This window comes from Etheostoma spectabile, chromosome 8, assembly GCF_008692095.1.
Source record: "Etheostoma spectabile isolate EspeVRDwgs_2016 chromosome 8, UIUC_Espe_1.0, whole genome shotgun sequence".
Lineage (NCBI taxonomy): Eukaryota > Metazoa > Chordata > Actinopteri > Perciformes > Percidae > Etheostoma > Etheostoma spectabile.
Genome location: NC_045740.1, coordinates 657,736 through 678,810, shown reverse-complemented (window position 1 = coordinate 678,810; position 21,075 = coordinate 657,736). Strand labels below are relative to the sequence as shown.

At 44.3% G+C, this 21,075-nt stretch overlaps 1 protein-coding gene across 6 annotated transcripts in view; it reads left to right on the top strand.

Moving 5' to 3' along the window:
• Nucleotides 1-20,057, top strand: part of fgfr2 (fibroblast growth factor receptor 2) — a 37,446-nt gene extending 17,389 nt beyond the window's left edge. For 3 of the 6 annotated variants that reach the window (XM_032523403.1, XM_032523401.1, XM_032523398.1), the window contains 12 exons: nucleotides 4,185-4,375; nucleotides 5,572-5,716; nucleotides 7,372-7,571; nucleotides 8,294-8,433; nucleotides 10,607-10,728; nucleotides 11,548-11,658; nucleotides 12,481-12,671; nucleotides 13,374-13,496; nucleotides 14,707-14,777; nucleotides 17,396-17,533; nucleotides 18,202-18,307; nucleotides 19,691-20,057. In XM_032523403.1, coding sequence (XP_032379294.1) covers nucleotides 4,185-4,375; nucleotides 5,572-5,716; nucleotides 7,372-7,571; nucleotides 8,294-8,433; nucleotides 10,607-10,728; nucleotides 11,548-11,658; nucleotides 12,481-12,671; nucleotides 13,374-13,496; nucleotides 14,707-14,777; nucleotides 17,396-17,533; nucleotides 18,202-18,307; nucleotides 19,691-19,855 — 1,703 coding nt within the window. In that variant the 3' untranslated portion in view covers nucleotides 19,856-20,057. Of the gene's footprint in view, nucleotides 1-4,184; nucleotides 4,376-4,670; nucleotides 4,810-4,972; nucleotides 4,997-5,571; nucleotides 5,717-7,371; nucleotides 7,572-8,293; nucleotides 8,434-10,606; nucleotides 10,729-11,547; nucleotides 11,659-12,480; nucleotides 12,672-13,373; nucleotides 13,497-14,706; nucleotides 14,778-17,395; nucleotides 17,534-18,201; nucleotides 18,308-19,690 lie in introns of all 6 variants that reach the window. The other 3 variants (XM_032523404.1, XM_032523400.1, XM_032523399.1) reach the window with 3 other exon arrangements.
• The last annotated feature ends 1,018 nt before the right edge of the window (nucleotides 20,058-21,075 follow it).

The window sequence follows — 21,075 nt, the reverse complement described above, 5'->3', positions numbered from 1 at the left end:
GTGTGTGTGTGTGTGTGTGTGTGTGTTTGTGCTTGTGCTGTTTGATCACCCAGGTGTACTCTGGATGCAGGTGCAGGTCAAGAAGTGCTGCCAAGTGTGTGGATATTTAATTTGGTTATTATATTATATGAACTATTTTAGTAATTTAGCCAAATCCTACTTGAATGATGGTATTATTTGTTAATGATTAAATTACAGTATGTGTATAAGTATGCATAGTCTTATAACAAATTGTAATTTTATTAATCTATTTGAAGCATTTGTTTTGTCTATAATAATCCCCCTCTTGGCAGGCTAAACTTTCTCAAATATTTATTTCTAAAAGTTGATTTGAAGGGTCATTTCACCCAAGTCACAAACAAAACTGTTGAAAAATGTTTGATCATAGAATTTCTCACAGTGAAGTCTGTAAGTAACAGGAAACAGTTACTGGAAAAAAACACATTGTTGTCCATTTTTTTAGTAATATTTTCTTGATTTGAGCCCCACAGCCTTGGCTAATAAAAGAGAAATTATCTGCATGGCTTAAAACCACAAAGCAAGTGGAATGAGATGTGTTTTTGTGTGTGTTTTGGATGAAATGACCCTTTAAGGTGGGCTGTGGGATGTTATTTGGACTTAAACCGGTTGCAGGTGATTGTTTAGTGTCACTCTCTGAGGACACAGAGTTCTGGCTTCAGCCCTATTACAGCGATTTCAGACCCAACTCACCCCTCACTATGACCTTTGGAGCAGAAAGCAAAGAGTGTCTTTCTCCTCAGTTTGCAGAATCGATAGGCAGCGGGAACAACAAGGGGAGTGGGATAAAGATAGTAGATCAATGTGTGCACGTTTTGTTTGTGTGAGAGTGCACATCAACTCTGCCCTTGATTTGATGCTCTCCTTTGGCCTCACTCGAACCGCAATACAAGCAATCAGTACACATCAAAGTTTATCTGACACAGTTATTCCTCTAAAGGCTGGCCAATAATCCACAGATAACCCAGAGATTCATGCAGCTGCAGCGGTTTGATTCACAGAAGAGCATTTATGGCCCAGTGGTCACTCCACATCTGTCTGTGTGTGGAGTACTTTTCCTACTGGCACCATTGTCCTGCGCAGACACAATGTAATTACACCCTTCTGTTTTTATTAGCATCGCCATGGTAATAAGGAGTATTATTTTCATTAAATCAGTTGGAGATTGAATACCTGAGTTTTTTTTTTTGTTGCACAATTAGCGTATAGGCATGCACACAAATGCATGAAGGTCCGTACATACTCCCCAACTCCGGCCCCCTGCTCTGCTCTCCTCTGGAGTTAGCTAAAGCTCTCCTTCAGACTGCATATTTCTGTTTTTTGTTCTGTTTTATTGCAGAGCAGTAAACCCCCTCCACGTCTGGCTCCGCAGCCACTGCCCCCTGCAACCTCTTGCTTCATTCTCCTCCATTATAGTGCGGTGGACAGAGGGAGGAGAGGGTGAGAAAGAGAAAAGGAGGGGAAACAGAGACAGAAAAGGTTGTTTTTTATCAGTTTTTTTTTTACCCCAAATGACCTGCAGGGTCAGCTTTTTAAACCAAGAAGGAACCGGCCCTTTCTGGTTCAAGTTGGCCTCTGGAGAAGGGGCTGTAGCGGGACATCCATGAGCAGACACACATGCCAAGTAGACACAAATGAGGAGTCAAAACAGACGTCTTTCAATCTGAATCGGAACTTTGGCTCGCAATGGCCATGCGGCACTTTGTTGATAGCCCCATGCCATCCTGTGCCATGTTGAATCCTCTTCTCGTGCCTTCATCCCACCCTGACCCTTAGGGCCCTGTGTGCCAAGCCATCAGGTTACCCAGAGTTCACCGGTCTTGCATGGGACACCATGGAATGCCCCTGGTTCACCCCCCTATGCTTCTTTCTGCCTCTATCCCACTGCCTCTGCCATCAAATTTCTCCACTAATGACTTAATTGATAAATGGATTCAGTTTTAAAACGGGTCACTACATATTGGTCACAGCAAAACATCAAAAAAGCACCGCAGGGTCTTCTCTTTCATTGGATTTGATACGTGGAGTTGTGGAAGAAGTATTCAGATTCTTTACTTAGGTAAAAGTACAAATACAGCAATTTAAAAATACTGTTGAGTGCCATGTTGAGTCCTTCAAGTACAGAAGTATCATTTGCAAAACAAAAGTACTTCTGCAGTAAAATGGCCGTGACTGATGTAATGTTCTATATGAAAATATTAATGTTAATGTTGATACATCGATGTGTAAGCAGCATTTTGTAACTGCTCGAAGTGGAGCTGGTTTTAACTACTTTAAAAACAGATAGCTCGTTTTTTCTAGTGGGGGAGTGTTTCTAAGGGAAACAAAATATATATGAGGGGTCGTGAGACGATTAATGGGAGAGGAAGGAAGAAAAAACAAAGTTTTGACACACAAATCTGTTCAGTTCTTGGAGTTTTCTCTTGTGTTTTCTTTTTGGTAAAAAATTGGATGATTTGACATCTTTGAGCACCGACGTTTTTGAAAACATCTGAGAAGATTAAAGGGGTCACAAACCAAAAGGTTTGGGAACCACTGGTTAAATATATAATAAAAAAAACTAAAATTATTATTTTTTTTACAATATTTTGTAGTAATTCAAGCTGTCAGATAAAGTTTAAAGTAGGAAGTAAAGTACAAGTACCTAAATATTGTACTAAAATATGTTACATGCTACATTCCACCTCTGGATATTACTAATTCTTTCCCCGTCATTCTTCATATCTTTTCCTCTAAAAGTGCAGCTTTCTTGTGTGAGGTCAATGTGGTAAAAAGTAGCTTATCTGCCCCCCCCCACACACACACACACACACACACACACACGCACACAATTTCCCTTTATCTAATTTAATCCGAAATTGCACCAAAAACTTTTATTGTTTTGGGGGTTTTGCCATAATCATGATGTGGCCTTTGTTATTGCACTACACACCCATTGTGTCATTCGGTCTGAGTTGTCGGCTGTGCGGCTCTAAATGCTCCGACTCACATTTGGATCCGCTATAATGAAGGTTAGAATGAATGTCTCATGTCTACATGTCACTGTTTTTAATAAATGTAAACGTATTCTGTTTGGCTGAAAAAGTCCATCACCTCTCTGTTCAGGGAAGGTCAAGAGGGTGAGGAGGCCTGTGGAAGATGGAGGAGGAGAGAAAAGTGGGTGTGTGTGGGGGGGGGGGGGGGGGGGGTAAAACAAGGCTTGCACTAGGAATGTGCAGGAAGGAGGAGGGAGATGGTGAGGCAGGAAGGAGGGGTGGGAATCTACTGATCTGGCAGATTTCAGAAAGATGGAGCAGGAAGACAGGCAGGCAGACATATGGAAGATGTCCCTGCCTCCTAGTTGCTGCACTCTCCATCTGTTGAGTCCTCTCCTTCCCTTCACTCACCCTGTCACTCATTCTCCCTTTTTTAGCCCTGCTTTTTAAACCCAGCCTCAACCCTTCATCGCATTGCCTCATCCTCTGACCATCCCCCCCCCCCCTCTGACCCACCCCCAACCCTATACACACACGCACACTCAGACCAACAAATCCACTGCACCTACCTTAAGGCTTTGTTTTGGAAAGGCAATGCAGCGCCCCAGGCCAAGTGATGTCATTTTATGTGTGTGTGTGTGTGTGTGTGTGGTGCCAGCGGGTGGTTGCTGTCAGTGTGGGGGTTGGTGGGCCGGGTAGTGTTTGAAAGGAGGCATTGTTCAACAGGTCTCGCTCTGTTTGGATTCACAGGCCAAATGTTTGCTTGTAAAAGAATGCAGATAGCTGGAGATGTGATGGTGCTATGAAGGTATTTCACTTTCCAAGACCGGCACATATAGTTTTGCTTAACCTCCCCACTCACATGCAGTATAAATACACTGGTCTTCACGGAAGTCCTCCTCCACCTGAGTTCTTTATCTTTCAGTGATAAATGCATCCGCCTCTTTTGTGTGAAGCCTCTAAAGGCTTCTGAGATAAGAAAGAGGCAGTGCAGTCATGATTTTACCTGCCATGGTTGGTGGGAAACATTCACACTCACAGAACGTGAAGTTCTGCTTTTGCAAAGATAAACTACACTATATGATTCTTAAAGGGAAATAGCACGTTTTTGAGACACCTCCCTGTTGGTCCTCATTAATCGACAGTAATAAACCAGCCTATAAAAAGTAACATTCCCCTCCTCCTCAACAGAACGGTCCCCTCACCGGCCTATTCTCCAGGCGGGTCTCCCAGCCAACACCACTGTACACGTCGGGGAGGACGCCCGCTTCGTCTGCAAGGTCTACAGCGACGCCCAACCTCACATTCAGTGGCTGAAACACATCACTCAAAACGGCAGTCGCTACGGCACCGACGGACACCCCTACGTCCGAGTTTTAAAGGTACATTTCTGCACTTTCTCTTTTAGATTATATTCTCTTGATCAGAGTCCTTCCTTCTATTTTTTCTTGGTGTTTTGCCAGCGGTTGCAGGAGGATATCAGGAACTAATTACTACATTTCCTCCCTCGTTGAACTGATAGGTCATTTCCATGCAGGCGCTTGGTCGTGATTCCTCTCCCCTGCAGATTCAAATGCAATAGCTTGTAGTTACAATTTTTACATGTCTGTCTGATTCATTTGACTTATTTGTCTGATTGTACATGTTCATGTCTAAGTATGTGTGTGTGGATTGCAGCGTTCAGGCATTAACAGCTCAGACGTGGAGATGCTCACCCTCACCAACGTGACAGAGGCTGATGCTGGAGAGTATACCTGTAAAGTCTCCAATTATATAGGCGAGGCGAGCCAGTCGGGCTGGCTGACTGTCATCCCAGGTAACCCTCGAGACCTGACCCCACCTACCCTTCCTCCCCCTCGGTGTGGTTTCCCGGGCTTCGTCCCTGACCTGCTGTGCTGTGGTGGTCCTGCTGGTGGTCTCTTGGTGGTCCTAGGGTTCACAGACCCACTCTCCCCTAATGTTACACCCTTGTGTTTCAGCTGCTCCCTCCCCTGTTGAGACTAGTGCAGCCATGGAAGCACTGGTTGGACCTGCATACCAACACTGAAATTGTCACAGCTAGCCTCTCACTTTGCCTTCTCTTACATTCTCTCCCTTTCTCTTCTTTTGCGAGCTGTGTCGAGATGGTGTATGGTGTTGCAGTGCAGTGCTCTCCATGCTCTCTGTGTTTGTGCATGTGTCCAGTCCAATGTGTTGATTAGACTGGCTTCTATTAGCAGGTTCTGTTGGTGACGGGAACCTTTTGGGGTTTTCATTTTTGGTGTATTGGTTCTATTTTCTCATGTTTTGGTGGCGTTCTGGGCTCTATCTGTGTCTGTGTTTATGACCCATGAAAACTCCCAACATCCTTTGCTCCAGATGGGACCTCAACGATGGATGCATCCAGCTCATCTCATTTCCATCTTGGTGTTTTGGGTCTCATTTTTTTCTTTTTCTCTCTCTGTTCTCCCTGTCTCTCTCTCTTTCTGCTTTCCGTTTCCCCTCTGCTCTTATCTTCGTCCCCCTCTTTCTTCATCTCCTCCAACTCCCCCCCCCCCCCCCCACACTTTCCTCTTCTTCCTCTTCTCCTTCTCCCCAGACGGCAGGTGTTAACACCACAGATAAGGAGATAGAAGTTCTCTACTTGCCCAATGTAACATTTGAAGATGCTGGGGAGTATACGTGCTTGGCGGGTAATTCTATTGGGATCTCCTTTCACACTGCTTCATTGACGGTGCTTCCAGGTATATACACTCTTATGCTGTCCTATTTTTTCTTTCTCTCTGCTTTATCTAAAATGGTTGGATTATGTCATTTCAATGACCTCTGTGGAAGGCAAGTCCCCCCTTCCCCCCCTGGAGTCTGAGGCACACAGCTAAAATATTAGATTACGACGATGAACCAGCACGGTCAACATCCAAGACAATGTAACGTAAGAGCAGGGAGCATATATTCTATAATATTATCTGGATTGGCGAGCTGTTGAAAGCTCAGAGTAGATAACGGGGTAGTTTGCAGACGACTTATTATAACTCTGAGACGGAAGTGGAGCTCCCAGAGCAGCTCGAGTGTCTCCAGATTCCAAAAGGAGGGGAGGGTTTGTCGCCCGCTTTCTCTTTTCCTTCTGTTACATCTCCCTTTTGCACCTTGGGAAAAGTCTTTCAGTGCCACATTTCTCCATATGTTCTCCACCCCTTCTCTGGCTCTGATAATTGACTTCTTTTAAGATCCTTATTTCTCCTTGAAATAAAGATCGAAAGGCAAAGCTCAACACTAGCTTGGCTTGACTTTCTCAATTATCAGGGCCAAACTTCTCTACTTCTACACAGTTAATGAGTTGTGCATGTGAATGTGTGTCCATGTGTGTGTTCTTATTTATCAACTCGTTATATCCTATTTTTGCTTGCATGTCTGGCCTGTAATTATGCATACCAAAGGATCGAATATATAAAACTGGCAAAGTTCACTCCAGGCTAAACAGACTAATGTTTCTGCTCAAGTTCCAGCCCGAAGTATGGTGGGCATTAAATGAGATCGATGATGAGAGTAGTTGACTGTCTGCGGCCGGCGAAGACAACCAATGTCGCCAGCAGACGATAGTTTTGTTTTGTATGTAAACAATGCAGCGCAACGATCAACGGCGAGCCATATCCTCTGGGAGTAATATGTAATCGTTATTGGCCCTGGATGTGCTCTATCTGCACTGATGGCGCCTTCAAGGCTGTGGCTTCTCTGTGTGTGCGCTGTGGTTTTTGGACCTGCAGATACACTGTAGACAGGAGAAAGGTTCCTACATGTAGCTTCACCTCCAGCTGGCTGAGCCTTGTTTGTGGTCTGGAGGGTTATGCATTATGGAACAGTCCATTTCAATAGCACACACACCGACACACACAAACTCAAGCCAATTTCCTCGACAGGAAGTTCAGGCCATATACAGCCACGAAGGACACCGCTCTCCCTTGTTTGCGATCTGAAGTCAAGCGCGTATTGTTCCGTTGTCTGTGGGTGTGTGTTTGTGCTCGCGTGTCTCCAACATTAGCATAGAATGCAGACATATGCAGGCCTGTTTGTTCTGACTGAGTCAAGATTTAAAACCTATTGAGACTGTCGAGCCCTGCGTCGGTTAAACGAGCGAGAGAAAGAAACTACAAAATTATAAAGTTTAGTTTGCTAGCCAATGGTGATTGCATTTACACGAGTCATCTCCAGTGCATCTGTCTCTGTGTTTGCCTGTCTGATGTCCATGTGTGTCTACTCAAATGGAGAATGTGCCTGTGTGTCACCCAAACTTATGTGTGTTTGTGTGTGTGTGTGTGTGTGTAATAGAGTGATCAGTGAGAGTCTTACTATAACTTTCTTCCCCTGACCTCTGTCTCCACTCACCCTTTATTTTCCTCAGCCCTCGAGAAATCCCCAGGGCCCATTTCCCCAGACTATGTGGAGATTGCGATATACTGCGTGGGCGTCTTCCTCATCGCCTGCATGGTGGGCATCGTGGTGGTGTGCCGCATGAGGAACACCGCAAAGAAACCTGACTTTGGGGGCCAGCCGGCGGTCCACAAACTGAGCAAGCAGATCCCTCTGCGCCGCCAGGTAACAGAAAGTAGATAAAGAGTTCTAAAGGCATTTAACACCCCTAGAGGAGAAAAACACACACTGCAAAAATACAATGTCAGACAACCAAGTTTACATAAATAGGTATAGGAGGCTGATGCTGAAAAATATAAAAGTTACAAGGATTATACACTTTTTTAAATACTTGATTAAATAATAATGAATTAATAATGACGACAACTCCACACTTAATACTATATAATGTTGTGGTATTTTAAACAATCTACCTACAGCCTCATTAAGAAGGCCAGCATTTCTGTGCAAGTTAGCACTGCTGCCTGAAACTACAGCCAGATTTTTTTTTCCTCTGTGTGAGCCATGCTTTTCCCTCAAGGGAAACCAAAAGGTACAAAAAGTGTTGGATTACACTCTGCGGAGAGACCGATTCCTGTGTCAAGGTAAGGTTAAGGTGCAGCGAGGAGAGATGAGCCCCGGGGACAGTGGAGAGGCTGAATGATCTACACACATCCATCAAAATTACTCTTGTTGCTCACTTCTTAATGATCATTGAAATGTAATATCTGTGCCTGAGACAGACTCTACTGTAATGTTAAAACAATAACAGTGGAAATTAAGAATATATTCATATTAACCACAGTCAATTACACATATGCACATTTACTCCGACTCCTCTAGTGATGCCTTAGAGCTTTACCTGATCAATGAACCAAGACTCCGGTGATCAGCCAATCTTTCTTCTCCTGTAGGTGTCGGCGGACTCAAGCTCTTCCATGAATTCGAGTACGCCGCTGGTACGCATCACAACACGGCGGAGCTCTGCGCACGATGATCCGATCCCTGAGTACGACCTTCCCCAGGATCCACGCTGGGAGTTTTCCCGAGACAGGCAAGGCTTTCTGTTTCTCATGCACCTGATCACTTGTTATTTTGCATAATAAACAAGTGAAACTATATGGCAGATTGTTTTTCAAAGAAAATTCTAATTTGGGACTCTGCTGTTTTTTTATTAAAATTGTAGTTTGGCATTGACACAGTGAAACAGTAATTATGACCTAGTTGTAAGTGCAGTGTATACTTTTTTACATAATGCAAAATACATAGTTATGTAAATCAGATTCAGCTGCTGCATAAAGCATTAAAAAACCTTTAAAATGCAGATCTGCTTTGCAGTGCCACTTTTATCTGAAAGGGGTATTCATGATAACACTCATAATTCAAGGCCTGTATATGGTACCTGTTTGACAGTATGCATGATCATTTTCAGCGCTACACCCTTTTATGATTGTCCTCAATGCAAAGACAACTATCTATGGCTAACAGGATTGATTACAGTAGGCAATAACACCTACATGATGAGCATCTGTGTGATTGGAACTGGGCTGGTAATCGACCAGATAACTATTGTTCTAGGTAAAGAGTGCCATTAACAATAATGACTATCTGCTGAAGAGGGGTTGTGGTGCCTGAGATAAATAGGTTGGCTACTGATTCATCTGTTGGTGCTGTAGTGAAATGACCTAAACTTGGCGCCCTGCCCCATGGCTCTTCGTTACATCTGCTGTTGCGTCACACTCTCACTCACACACATGCTTCTGATGGTAAGGAATGAAGCGGTGCTAATTACTGGTTAGCACTCGCAGCTTTTATCTGCATGTCTTGGCTAGAGCGTTTGCTCGGTATCATACCAGAGGAATTAGCACCGCTGATGTTTGGATTTGTCACACAGTTGCTGCGACCGGTGATAAGCTGTTCGGGTGGATGTAATAGGACAGCAAAGGATAGTTTAATACCTACTTGAGGCCTTTGGTTTTGAAAGAAAAGTGAGAAAATCCCAAACCATGGACACAAAGGCTTGTCTTCTGTTGAAATGGTTAAAAAAAAGCTGTAAAAAAAAAGTTGCTTGATCATAAATTCTACTATCACATTAGTGAAAAAAACATTTCTGATGTACACCTAGACTCTCTTGTGTGTGTGCAGAATCACATTCTGGGGAAAAGTTGATTTAAAAAGTAGATTTTAATTGATGACCCCACTAAATGGGATGTTTTGTCTAGGCTGAAGAAATCTCTGTGTGCCTCTCTGTTTGGGTCTTTATTCCCCGCCTGTCATCCCAGCGCCTGAGGGATCATGTTGGGTTTGCAGAAAGCTGAGGAATGCTAACGTTTGCGGTTTGCGTGGAGGAAAAATAACATTGATTATGTGCGGCTGGATGGACAGAATGGTTGCCATTGAGCATGGTGAGTGTGTGGACAGATAGGGGATTGTGTTACTACGGCAGGGCGCTGGCCTCGGGCTCTAGGCTTTGCGGCATGCAGTGTTAGTGTTTACATAGCCAGGATGGATACTGGGCCTTAGCGGTGGGGCTACAACTGTCAATCAAATAAAAAAGCACCAAGATACACAGCTCGTTCAGGGGTCAGATAGAGGCAGAGGCTCTGATGGATAGTTGTGAAAGAGCGTGTGTCTGTATGTCTCCTCACTATATGAATCAGTGTAATATAATTTGGACACAAAGTTTAAAACACCAGCGATGATGACATGGCTTACAGCTGAAAAGTACTTACATTTCCATCTGGTATTGTAGTCAGGCCCACTAGCATTCCATCCGTCACAGGATAATGTGTCAGAGCTAAGCTAATCCCTGTGTAATGACTTGTAAAGAGTGTATATTGGAACATGCCAAGGCAGGGTAAACAGTTTAGAAATGAGTGCCTCTCCCCGGCTTTATCAGGTGATTATCGTTGCCATGTCTGCCTTCCTACCTACTGCCCTGGCACGGGCTTCAGTCACCACGCCAATAAAGCACTCACACAGACACAGTCTGATAGAAACAGAGAGAGTGATCTAGTAAAAGAAAATTCAAAGGGTGAGGTAGAGAAACTGGCATGGTGCCTAGTTTCATTACCTCTCTCGCTAACCTGTTTATTTCTGCACAGGGAGCGAATCGATGCTACTGTCAGGTCAAGTTGATGAGTTTCAGTTTGTGTATCAGCAACTAAATAGTTTTCTGTCTATTTTTCTTGTTTCCCTTTTTTGTGTCTGCTGTCTGGTGGCTGCAGGTTGACCCTGGGCAAGCCCTTAGGTGAAGGCTGCTTCGGCCAAGTTGTAATGGCAGAGGCCCTGGGCATCGATAAGGACAAACCCAAGGAGGCTGTAACTGTCGCTGTCAAGATGCTGAAAGGTAAGTGATAGTCTCCTGCTGCGCCACAAACACAGTGGGGTTGTAATGGTAAATGTCTGACTTAAATCAGACATAGACTGCTTCATTATGTCTTGTGGGCAACCTGAGTGCGTTTTATAGGTGATTCATGCTCCAGTGAGGGTTCAGCAAAGGTGCAAGGCGGAGCCTGGGGCTTGCGTTATTATTCGTTATTGGTGGTTGCTGAGTGACGGCTAAGGGGGAGGCGGGTTGTTCAGGTAAGGGTGAGGGGCAGTCAAATACCTGACCCCAGAGCAGCAGCTGGCTGGAGCTCAGTCAGCACCCACACAAAGAGACAAGTCACACTAGCATGTGATTAATGAAAGCAGCAGTAGGGGGCATTGGGTTGGTTTGGGGTTAAGGGTGGGGGGTGGTTAAATTAGGTAAAGCAGCAGGCTATTGGACCAACAATGGGAATCTGCTGTTTAGAATGACGCCAGGTAAGGGAATGGTGCAGAGAAATGCAGGCAATGCCATTCTAACTGTCTGCATACCTCTACTGGCTCAATCGCTCCAATGAAAACGGAGCCTGTGCAGCAGATAATGAATCCAGATTGAGCGTCTTTAATTCCTCCTCCTCCCTCCCCCTGGCACTCAAAGGATGACTCTGTAGTCTGTGTGAGGAGCTTCCCTCGCCGCAGTAACTTAAGCCCACATTGTCTGTCAACCGCACTTAATCAGAAGCACCTACAAAACAAGATGTTGTCTCACAGGGCAGCAACTGAGTCAAAGGGTTAAAGGGAAGGCGGGACTGGGGTATGTTTGTTTTGCTGAGTTTCCCCTGACTTCTTCTGTTCTTAGATGACGCCACTGAGAAAGACCTGTCTGACCTGGTGTCAGAGATGGAAATGATGAAGATGATTGGCAAACATAAGAACATCATTAATCTTTTGGGAGCCTGTACACAAGACGGTGAGTAGGACAGGACATAACATATCATATCATGAAGTACATTAGGAAAGGAATATGCATACTTAAAATAGTGTATCATTTGTGAATCAAATGCTTGCTCTTGGGGGAATTACTAGAATAGTTGGGTCCTTGTAAATTATAGTGTGGTCTAGACCTACTCTATCTGTAAAATGACTTGAGATAACTCTTGTTATGAATTGAAACTATAAATAAAATTGAATGGAATTGAATTTGTTGATGTAGTTTTCAGTGATCAGCCTTGTTAACTTTTTGTATGATGTATAATGATTGCTGCATACTTCAAACAAAGTCATAGCATGTTTCATCACACCACATCAGACAAGTAGTGTAGGACAAGGTGGAGGTAATAGCCATTTTTATGTTATGTTGTACTTTAACTGGATGGGAAGATTGGATAAAGCTGTGCACTCTAAGAACATTTTTTACACCATCAAATCAGTGTGGGGAAATTGAAAAGGAATTATATTTTTTCCACACCTAAGCACACATTTTCACTGTCTGCAGAAAATAATGGTGGAATACTGTACATTTGAGTTTTAGAAATGTACATAAATGCTGGTATGCAGCATTTGACAGTCTGCTCATTTAGAAGCTGCTTTTCATACAGACTTCCTTGTGTTTTTGAACAGAATCCAGCATCAAATGTAAAGTCTTAACCTTCAAACTAAAGGGGCCTCTTTCCTACTGTACTGTATTCCATTAAATAATCTCTCTGAATTTTATTCGGTGCCACTTTCTCTCAAAGGGAAAAATTTATGACCATGTTCAAGAGGTAACGTGGTTCTTTTCTCTCCGCTGCAGGCCCACTCTATGTGATAGTGGAGTACGCCTCCAAAGGCAACCTCAGGGAGTACCTCCGAGCCCGCCGTCCACCTGGCATGGAGTACTCCTATGACATCGCCCGTGTCTCAGACGAACAGCTTACTTTTAAAGATCTGGTCTCCTGCACTTATCAGGTGGCACGGGGCATGGAGTACCTAGCATCACAGAAGGTAAGGACACACAAACAAACACAAAATGTCCTGTTTTCACGTCAGTCTGCTGGCAGCCTTGACGGATCACTGTGCCAATACACAGCATTTGATGTGCTGTATCCGGGGAAGGTTTTACGTAGGAAAGCTTGCTTGTGCGTCACTGTGGGAATATTGTCTCCTAAAAACACTTGTCTGACCCCCCTGCCCAATCCCTGCATTGTCTTTCATATCACGACAAAAGCCCCTCTGTGGTGAAGAGCTGCGAAGTTTTCACAATGGGGGTACGGCCATGTTGGGCAAACGCAGCCTCACGCTCTCTCTCACTGTTGGAATGTGACAGAGCTTACCGTCTCTCTCACGCACATACACACACACACATGAACATGCTTGCAGATGCACAGAAAGGACTTGGACCATATATGCGCTAAAGTATGTGAGGACTCCTTACTTATCCAGACATGTTCATGTTGGTGAAGTCATTGGGGCGTCATGTTATGCAGCTCTGTGCAGGAGATTTCTGGATGATTACATGCACCACAATCATCTTAACACCATTCCAAATTAAGTTCATAACGTACATACAGTTTGAAAGTTGATTTATTTTTTGCATGAGGTAACTGTCTTATTCTTCTCTTCCGCTCACTTTTTCCACTCTGACCTCCCCTCTTTTCCCTTCTTCTTTTCCCCCTCCCCTCTCATTTCTCACTCTCTCCATCCCAGTGTATACACAGAGACCTGGCAGCCAGGAACGTCCTGGTCACAGAAAGCAACTTCATGAAGATCGCTGACTTCGGCCTGGCCAGGGACGTCCATAACATCGACTACTATAAAAAGACGACCAATGTGAGTCCTCCACCTGCGCGGCACACATTGAGGGAGTGGAATTTTTGTTGAGAGCCGCAGTGCGAGATCAATCCATTTGTCTCTCTCTTTTCTCTATTTCCCTTCCCTTCCCTCATCTTTCTATTCCACTCTTTCCCTCGGCTGGTGTCTTGGCAGAAGCTGCAGGTTCCCAGGAAGCCTGTGAATGTAGTGCTTCTGGAAACTCTGCCTTGTTTATCCCTCAGTCGCTTGTTCCTTTAGTTCCAAAGACACTTATACAATTAGCCAGAAAGAGAGACAAAGTGAAAGGGGGAGAGGCTTAAACATAATTGACATTTCCATAGTGGCCCAGTGGTGTCTTTTCTTTCCCACCGCAGAGAAGCATTGCACATCCTCATTTAGTATGCATGGATGGCTTTTCATCGCATGCACAATCATGCTGAGAACAAGCTGACAACAACAACAACAATATGCGATGAAGTTGATGGCAATGATGATTAGGACAATGACATCACTTACGTCAAACTAATCTAGACAGAGCCATCATTGTAGAGACACATTTGTTTTTCTGTTGTTTCTTCATTATGATTTTACAGTGGCCTTATTATTGTATATTATCCTCTTAAAATGAATTGTAGGTGCACACAAAGAGTTTTTATGTAACAATGGAACACCTACAATACAATTTTTTAACAGATATTATGTGTTTCTTACAATTTGTTACTGATTACTGATGTTGGTAGTAGTAAGCTTGACCCCATTAATATTTAAGGATGCTGAAAAATCTGTTTTATAAGGACTTATTTAGGTGTTCTCCCTCAATTTAGTAATTCAGACTGCCTGATGAGATTATTCTTGCCATTAGCCTGCCACACAGATATTGACCAAGGCTGGTCAATATCTGTGTGGCAGGCTAATGGCAAGAATACGCTTAGCTTCCCAGACAGTGTTTTAATGGCACAAGGAGATAAACTCTCTCCGTCATCTGTGACCCTGTTTATCGGCTCTATTGCTTTAACAATGTAAACGTTCCTCTGGGAAATCCTCCTCCCAGACAGTCGCTCTAGTGCCCTATTCCCCAGGCTGCTTTCACGTATTGGCCTTTTTCAGGAGTAATGATATCTCCCAGCAATGAATGAATTCAAACATGCTTATCAGGCCAAAAATTAAGAAATCCAGGAATGGGTTGCTTGTAGATTTTGTTTGACCTCTTACCTCTTTGTGTCCCCAGGGTCGCCTCCCGGTAAAATGGATGGCTCCAGAGGCGCTGTTTGACCGGGTCTACACACACCAGAGTGATGTGTAAGTATATGACAAACTGTTTATGTGTCCCACAACTACAATTGCATGCCACAAAAAAAAATCAATATACACACATCAGTGATGCAAATGAACCTTCTCACACAGTAAAACACACTATCACTGCTGTTTTCATGATTGAATTTGAAGCCAAGCTGTTTGTGCTTGTAGCCTGCGGGGTCAGATTCAGAGAGTTGTTTTTCAGGGAGTGGGTGAGGTGTTTTTGGTGCAGCGCTGGTGATTGTTAGGTAGGGGGTGGCTGACTATAGGGGGCCAGCACTGGCCAGTCTGTGGCAAAAGTGAGGATTTCACGCTAGACTTGTAGCCAATGCCGTGTTACTAATCTGACCGGCTTCAAAGGGCCCTGGAACAAGCCCACCAGCAACTCCCCCCCCCACCGACTCACCCCTCGCTCCTCCGGCTCGGCTCGGAAGTCTCCCCTCCTTTTGGGCCTCCACACATGTCTAAACGCAACAATACTGTAGCCCTCCAGTGCGGGCCTCATCCTCCTACACCCACCACCCCCAACCCCCTGCCATCCCCCTCTTTCCTCTCCTCTTCTCATTCAGCAACACTTTGAACATGTGGCTCATCATTTTGGAGCCGTTCCGTGATCAAAATAATCCCCCCCCCCACCACCACCACCTCCTCCTCCTTTCACCATTCTTATTTTCATTCATCTGGTATGTGAATTGCTGACCCGTTCCTGTCTCTCTCTCTCTCTTTTTAAGTTCAAGAGTACTCATTCTAAAAACAGAACAAAGGAAGAGCGTCCCTCTCTTTTTGGTGTTTGAGTCTTATGCGTTCTGACAACATTGTTTGAAGTTTCTGCTCCAGACACTGCCTGCAGAAAGTGTATGTGGCAATTAGATAAATGCCTTGCATGCTGACCCCTGGGAAGGGAAAGGAGATTTTATGTGTGTGTGTGTGTGTGTGTGTGTGAGAAAGTGAGTCATACACCAGTAGCACACTAAACATAGCGCTTATCCAGTTAAGCACTTGGATAGAGGATCCCTCTACTGTTCGTTTGTGTGTGTGTGTGTATGTGTGTGTTCCTGTGTGTGTGTGTGTGTGTAAATAAAATGTGTACATACACATTATGCCCTTCATGTTCCATGGTGCAGCACCAATCAATTACCTGGGGGAGTACAGGGGGGTAAATGTGGGGGTGCAGGCATGAAGTGGCTACTGTAGTCCTTTCTCTCAGCTCACTGCTAATTATGTTTCATCACTCACATTTAGTAATTGGCTTTTTCACATGAAGGGAGAAGAAAGATGAAGAGAGGCGTTGGGGAGGTGCAGGGCAGTGGGCTTACACTCAAACATCACCAGAAGCATAGGGCGATCCATACATGACATCAGTTTAAATGAATACATGAATTCCAATGAAACTCGCCTCTTGCTGTTTTGACAAATGGGCCCAGGGGACTCCGCTCTGGCTGGCTTAGGTAGAGTTGCGGTTCAAGCTCAGGAAGCTATATCATTGGTGGAGGCTAACTGTGGGCGGTCTGATCATTTAGCTCTAGTTCCTATACAATGCTTCAGAGTCTTGAATCTTCATATTTGGATCAGATCCACTGAAGTACTATGTACATGTATTGATTGGTTTTCCGACATTTGTATTCATGTTGCTTTCAGTCGATACTGAGAGCGTACAACCTAACTGCTTGGGATATGAATGTAATGAGATTTGAATGTGACTCCAGAATGTGAACCATTCTAATACAAAGTCCCCTTTATACTGATTGGTAGTTTATGCAGTTGGCTGGAATACATAATTGCACTATAAGGCCGGACGCCAGGTCAGTTAAAGTGACCCAAAGCATGTTGGTTTGTTTATTTGGTGAGTCAAGGTTGGTTGCAGATGGACTGCACCAGAGCAACGGATTGACAAGCACTGAGAGATGTTTACAAAGTAGCACAGAAAGGTATGAGTGTGTCAACAAGTGGAGAGATACAAGGCAGCGATATAGGAGAGAACAAACCCAGGGCTGGTTGTGTAAACAGATGGAGGAGCTGATTAACTTCTTAACCTGCATGTCCATGCCTTTATGGCTGGTTGGACCACTAACATGGCCTGTGGCGTACGCACAGATTAACGTGTGGAAGCGTGTCATAATACAGCTTTTGTGTGGACATGAACCAAGCATGTTGTCAGTGCAAGAATGATTCATTTGAGAAACTGTGGATCCACACTCTCATATATAAACACGAAGCTTGACGGAAATCAGCAGCGACGTGGAATCCCTGATATTTAACGAGTAAGGATGAGGAAGTAGTTAATAGTTAATAGTCACTAGCCGTCTCTGGGCCTCCCAATCCTCTTTTGTCTGCTGTGGGTGGTCCACTGTTTGTTTTGGTGTGGTGTGACTGGTCAATGCCAGCCTTTGTGACCGGCACAAAAGCCATCATTGAGATCAGCACCAGAGTGACACTGGGAGCGAGTTCGCGCCACAAGCCACCGGATGGCAGAAAGAGGGCATTGACACCCCTGCGGTCAAATATTTATATATATCCAAGCAACTCTATGTCAATTATTTGTAGGTTAAAAAAAAGTGACACTCACTGGGCCTACTGTTATTTAAAATATGTATCTGTGTTTTTTTTTTTTGTCTTACCAGCTGGTCATTTGGGGTGCTGATGTGGGAGATCTTCACCCTAGGGGGCTCCCCCTACCCTGGCATCCCTGTTGAAGAGCTCTTCAAGTTGCTCAAAGAGGGACATCGCATGGACAAGCCGGGCAACTGCACCAACGAGCTGTAAGACTCTTAGTTTTGTTCTTTTTCCTTTTCCTTTTACATCCACCTTCACCACAACGTCTCCCAAATACACACTAGCTCTTACACCCGACTCTTAACGCCATCCCAGTCTTTATCAGATCCATGACTCCGGGGCTCTGTGTCCACTCTGTTGGGCTTTTGCACAGCTGTGACTGGCTGCTATCAGTGTCCTCATTCACAATTAGTCCTCTGCAAGTCAGCGGACAATGGCCCAGCTCTGCTACGGTGCCACGCTGAGAGGCTCGATAGTGAACAAAGCAGAGATAGACACAGTGGCAGGGCATGACACACACACATTATAGTATTTAAAAAATGCAAAAGGCCGCGTGAGGCAAGTTTGTGATCAGCAGCAAGCCATCAAAAGTGTCTCTGTTATGGATGGCAGACCAAATTAAGTTTCAAAAGGAGATGGTGTAAGAGAGCGCGTGCTGTTTTGATTTATCATCGACATGGAGACCTGTGTCCAGAGGCATAAATCATTCAGCTGGCACATTTTGAAACTTGAATACAAGGAAGATGAGGAGTGGCACAGCTTGACTTTAGACAGGGTAAATAATGCCTGCAACACTTCCCTGAATTACTCTGTTCTCTCTTCCTTAATCCACTCTTCTCTCAGAGTAAACACATACTATTTTTTTCTCTCTCAGGTACATGATGATGAAAGACTGCTGGCATGCCATCTCATCCCACAGACCTACCTTCAAGCAGCTAGTAGAGGATCTGGATCGCATCCTCACCCTCAACACCAACGAGGTGAGCGCGGCTCGGCTTTTTCTTCACACACATTCTCATTCCGTAAAGTTCGCTGGGTTCAGGGTGGACAGAAATTGTACAGAAACCCTAACATTTCCTGGCAAATGGGAGTCCGGCATTTCATAACATTAAAATAAAATAATATGATACATTTCAACACACAGTAACATGTTTCTCAGTCCAAACTAAATCACGCTCGTGCCAGTGCACACAGGTTTCAGCTGAATGTTGCTGAAAACTATAGAAGCATTAGCAGCCACGTTGCTGACACAAGGCCTAAATAGTGACCGAAAAAATGGCCGGATGATTTGATCCAGGCCCAACATGGCCGCTACGGCCCAGTCAAGGTGCCCAATCATCACATTCATGCCTCGCTCCCTCCAATGGCCTGCATTTCTTTCCATTCCTCCTTCCTGTCTAACGTGATATCCGAGTGCCGACCTGAAAAGAGGCCGCCGATGGAAAGCTGTCAAGACTTGTCTGCTCATGGAGCTGAATTTATGCCAAAAAAATCCAACTTTAAGTTTGAACTTTTGAAATGTAATAAAGCGCCTTTTCCTTTGCCTTTCCCCCCCCCCCCTCCTCCTTTCCCTCTGCCCCAAACCGCTGGCAGATGTGGAGGTCTTTAGTAATGTGAGCCTTCTTGTGTTGAGCTGGGAAAATGGAAGCCAGCCATTTTCTAGAAAACCTCAAGAACTCTTCCTCCTTACAACCAGTCCCAATAACATCCATTTAAGACAAGCAGCAGGGGGAAAAAAACCCAAATCAACTTCCCAACACTGGGCTGAGGCAAAATTAATAACAGGACTTCTTGGGGTTTCCATTTTCTGGGGGTGGGTGTGGGGGTGTTTTTATATTGCGTGTTTCAAAGTCTGTTGTAAAGTCTGGAATTACACATCCCTGCCACAGTTCTCTGGTCTAAACCTATACTCTTTTGCCATCCCAACCACATTAAACCATTTTGTAGCGGACCCAAACCGCAACTAGGCCGACCCTGCTATCTTCAAGCTCAGCTGGATCCGCCAGCAGTCCAACATTCAATTTACAACCTATTATTCCTGCAAATATTTTCATACACTATCCAGTTCAAGATGATATTTTTTGTTTTGTTTCATAAATCCTCCCAGGGTGATTTGGTATAGTTTAGATAAATATTACAATGAAGGTATTACTCTTCTTCCCCAACTCTCTCCCCCTCCTCTGGAAAGCTCCCTTGTTTTGTTGACTGGGTTTCAGCATTCGACATTTATGTTCTCTTGTTTGCTTTAGGTCTTGTTTGCATCTCACTCCTTCTTTCCCCTTTGTGACATACGAGCAAGTGTCTGAGTGTGAATGATCTCACCTAACCCTTCTTTTCCCTCGTCCCCGTGTCTGTGAATACAGGAGTATCTGGACCTGTGCGCCCCAGCAGAGCAGTATTCCCCCAGCTTCCCCGACACTCGCAGCTCCTGCTCCTCCGGTGACGACTCTGTGTTTTCCCACGATCCCTTACCGGACGAGCCCTGCCTCCCCAAGTACCAGCACATCAATGGAAACGTCAAAACATGAGCCCCCACCCGGCCTCTCCTCCCCAGCCTGACCTGCCCCAGTCTTAACCCTCGACGTAACAAAACACACGTAGCACAGCCCCAAACCCTCCTAACCTCCTGCCGCCCCATTTCACCCCTCTGGTTCCCATTGGACTAACGGACCCAGATGGGACTGGGCTAGTGGCAGCGCTGCTGTCACACACTCATACTGCCACGCACACACACACACACACACACACACACACATACACTACATGAGGTCTTAAAGAAGAAGACAAGGACTCTGGAAGCAGTTTTTTTCTGACTTTTCCTTCTCTCCCTTCAGATAAACAAACAGACTCTTCAGTTTGGTTCTCATGTTTGTACCCGGATTATTATTATTATTCTTTTTTTTTCTTTTTTTTTTTATACAATCAACTACGTAACTTGTTTGGTGATCCCATTCCAGTGGCTGACATTCCAAGACTGTAATTTGCTCCTGGAGGAATGTATGGACGGATTTGAACTTTAAAAAACAAAAATGGGACTAGAAGAGGATGATGAATAGGAAAAGGACTGAGAGACACAGCTTCAACTAACAAAACAGAGGAATAGAAGGAGAGCACGTATAGAAACTGCTCTCCCGTTTATTTTGTAATATTGATGCATTTCTTTTTCAGTTCTCTTGATAAACCTTCCCACTTATTCTGGAGAGTGAAAAATACACAGTATAATGTATAGTGCTGGGTATATTTGTAAATATATTCAAAAATGTATAAATATATATTATATATTTACAATGAATTATTTTTTTGTATGGACTCCGAAATAACCCCAACCATCCCCACCCTACTTTGAATTTGAGGCAGGTATTCTAACAGGTTATGTGTCCTATATTTCTCTTCTCTCTCTCTCTCTCTCTCACACACACACACACACACACACACACACACACACACACACACACACACACACACACACACACACACACACACACACACACACACACATATAGACATGGAGACACACCTTAATATACACAGTAACACAGTTGAGTATTGGCTTTCAGGGACTGAGGTAGCATGTTAATTTATTGACTTGTGTTTTTTTTTTAAATGAATCAAAAAAGTCTGTAAAAAAAGAACAAAAACAAAATGGCAGAGATGATTACATTAATGATGCTGATAATACATAAATAATCCATTACATTTATGGTAATTTAAAAAGGATCTTTCAGCCGTAACAGAAAAGAAAGCTATT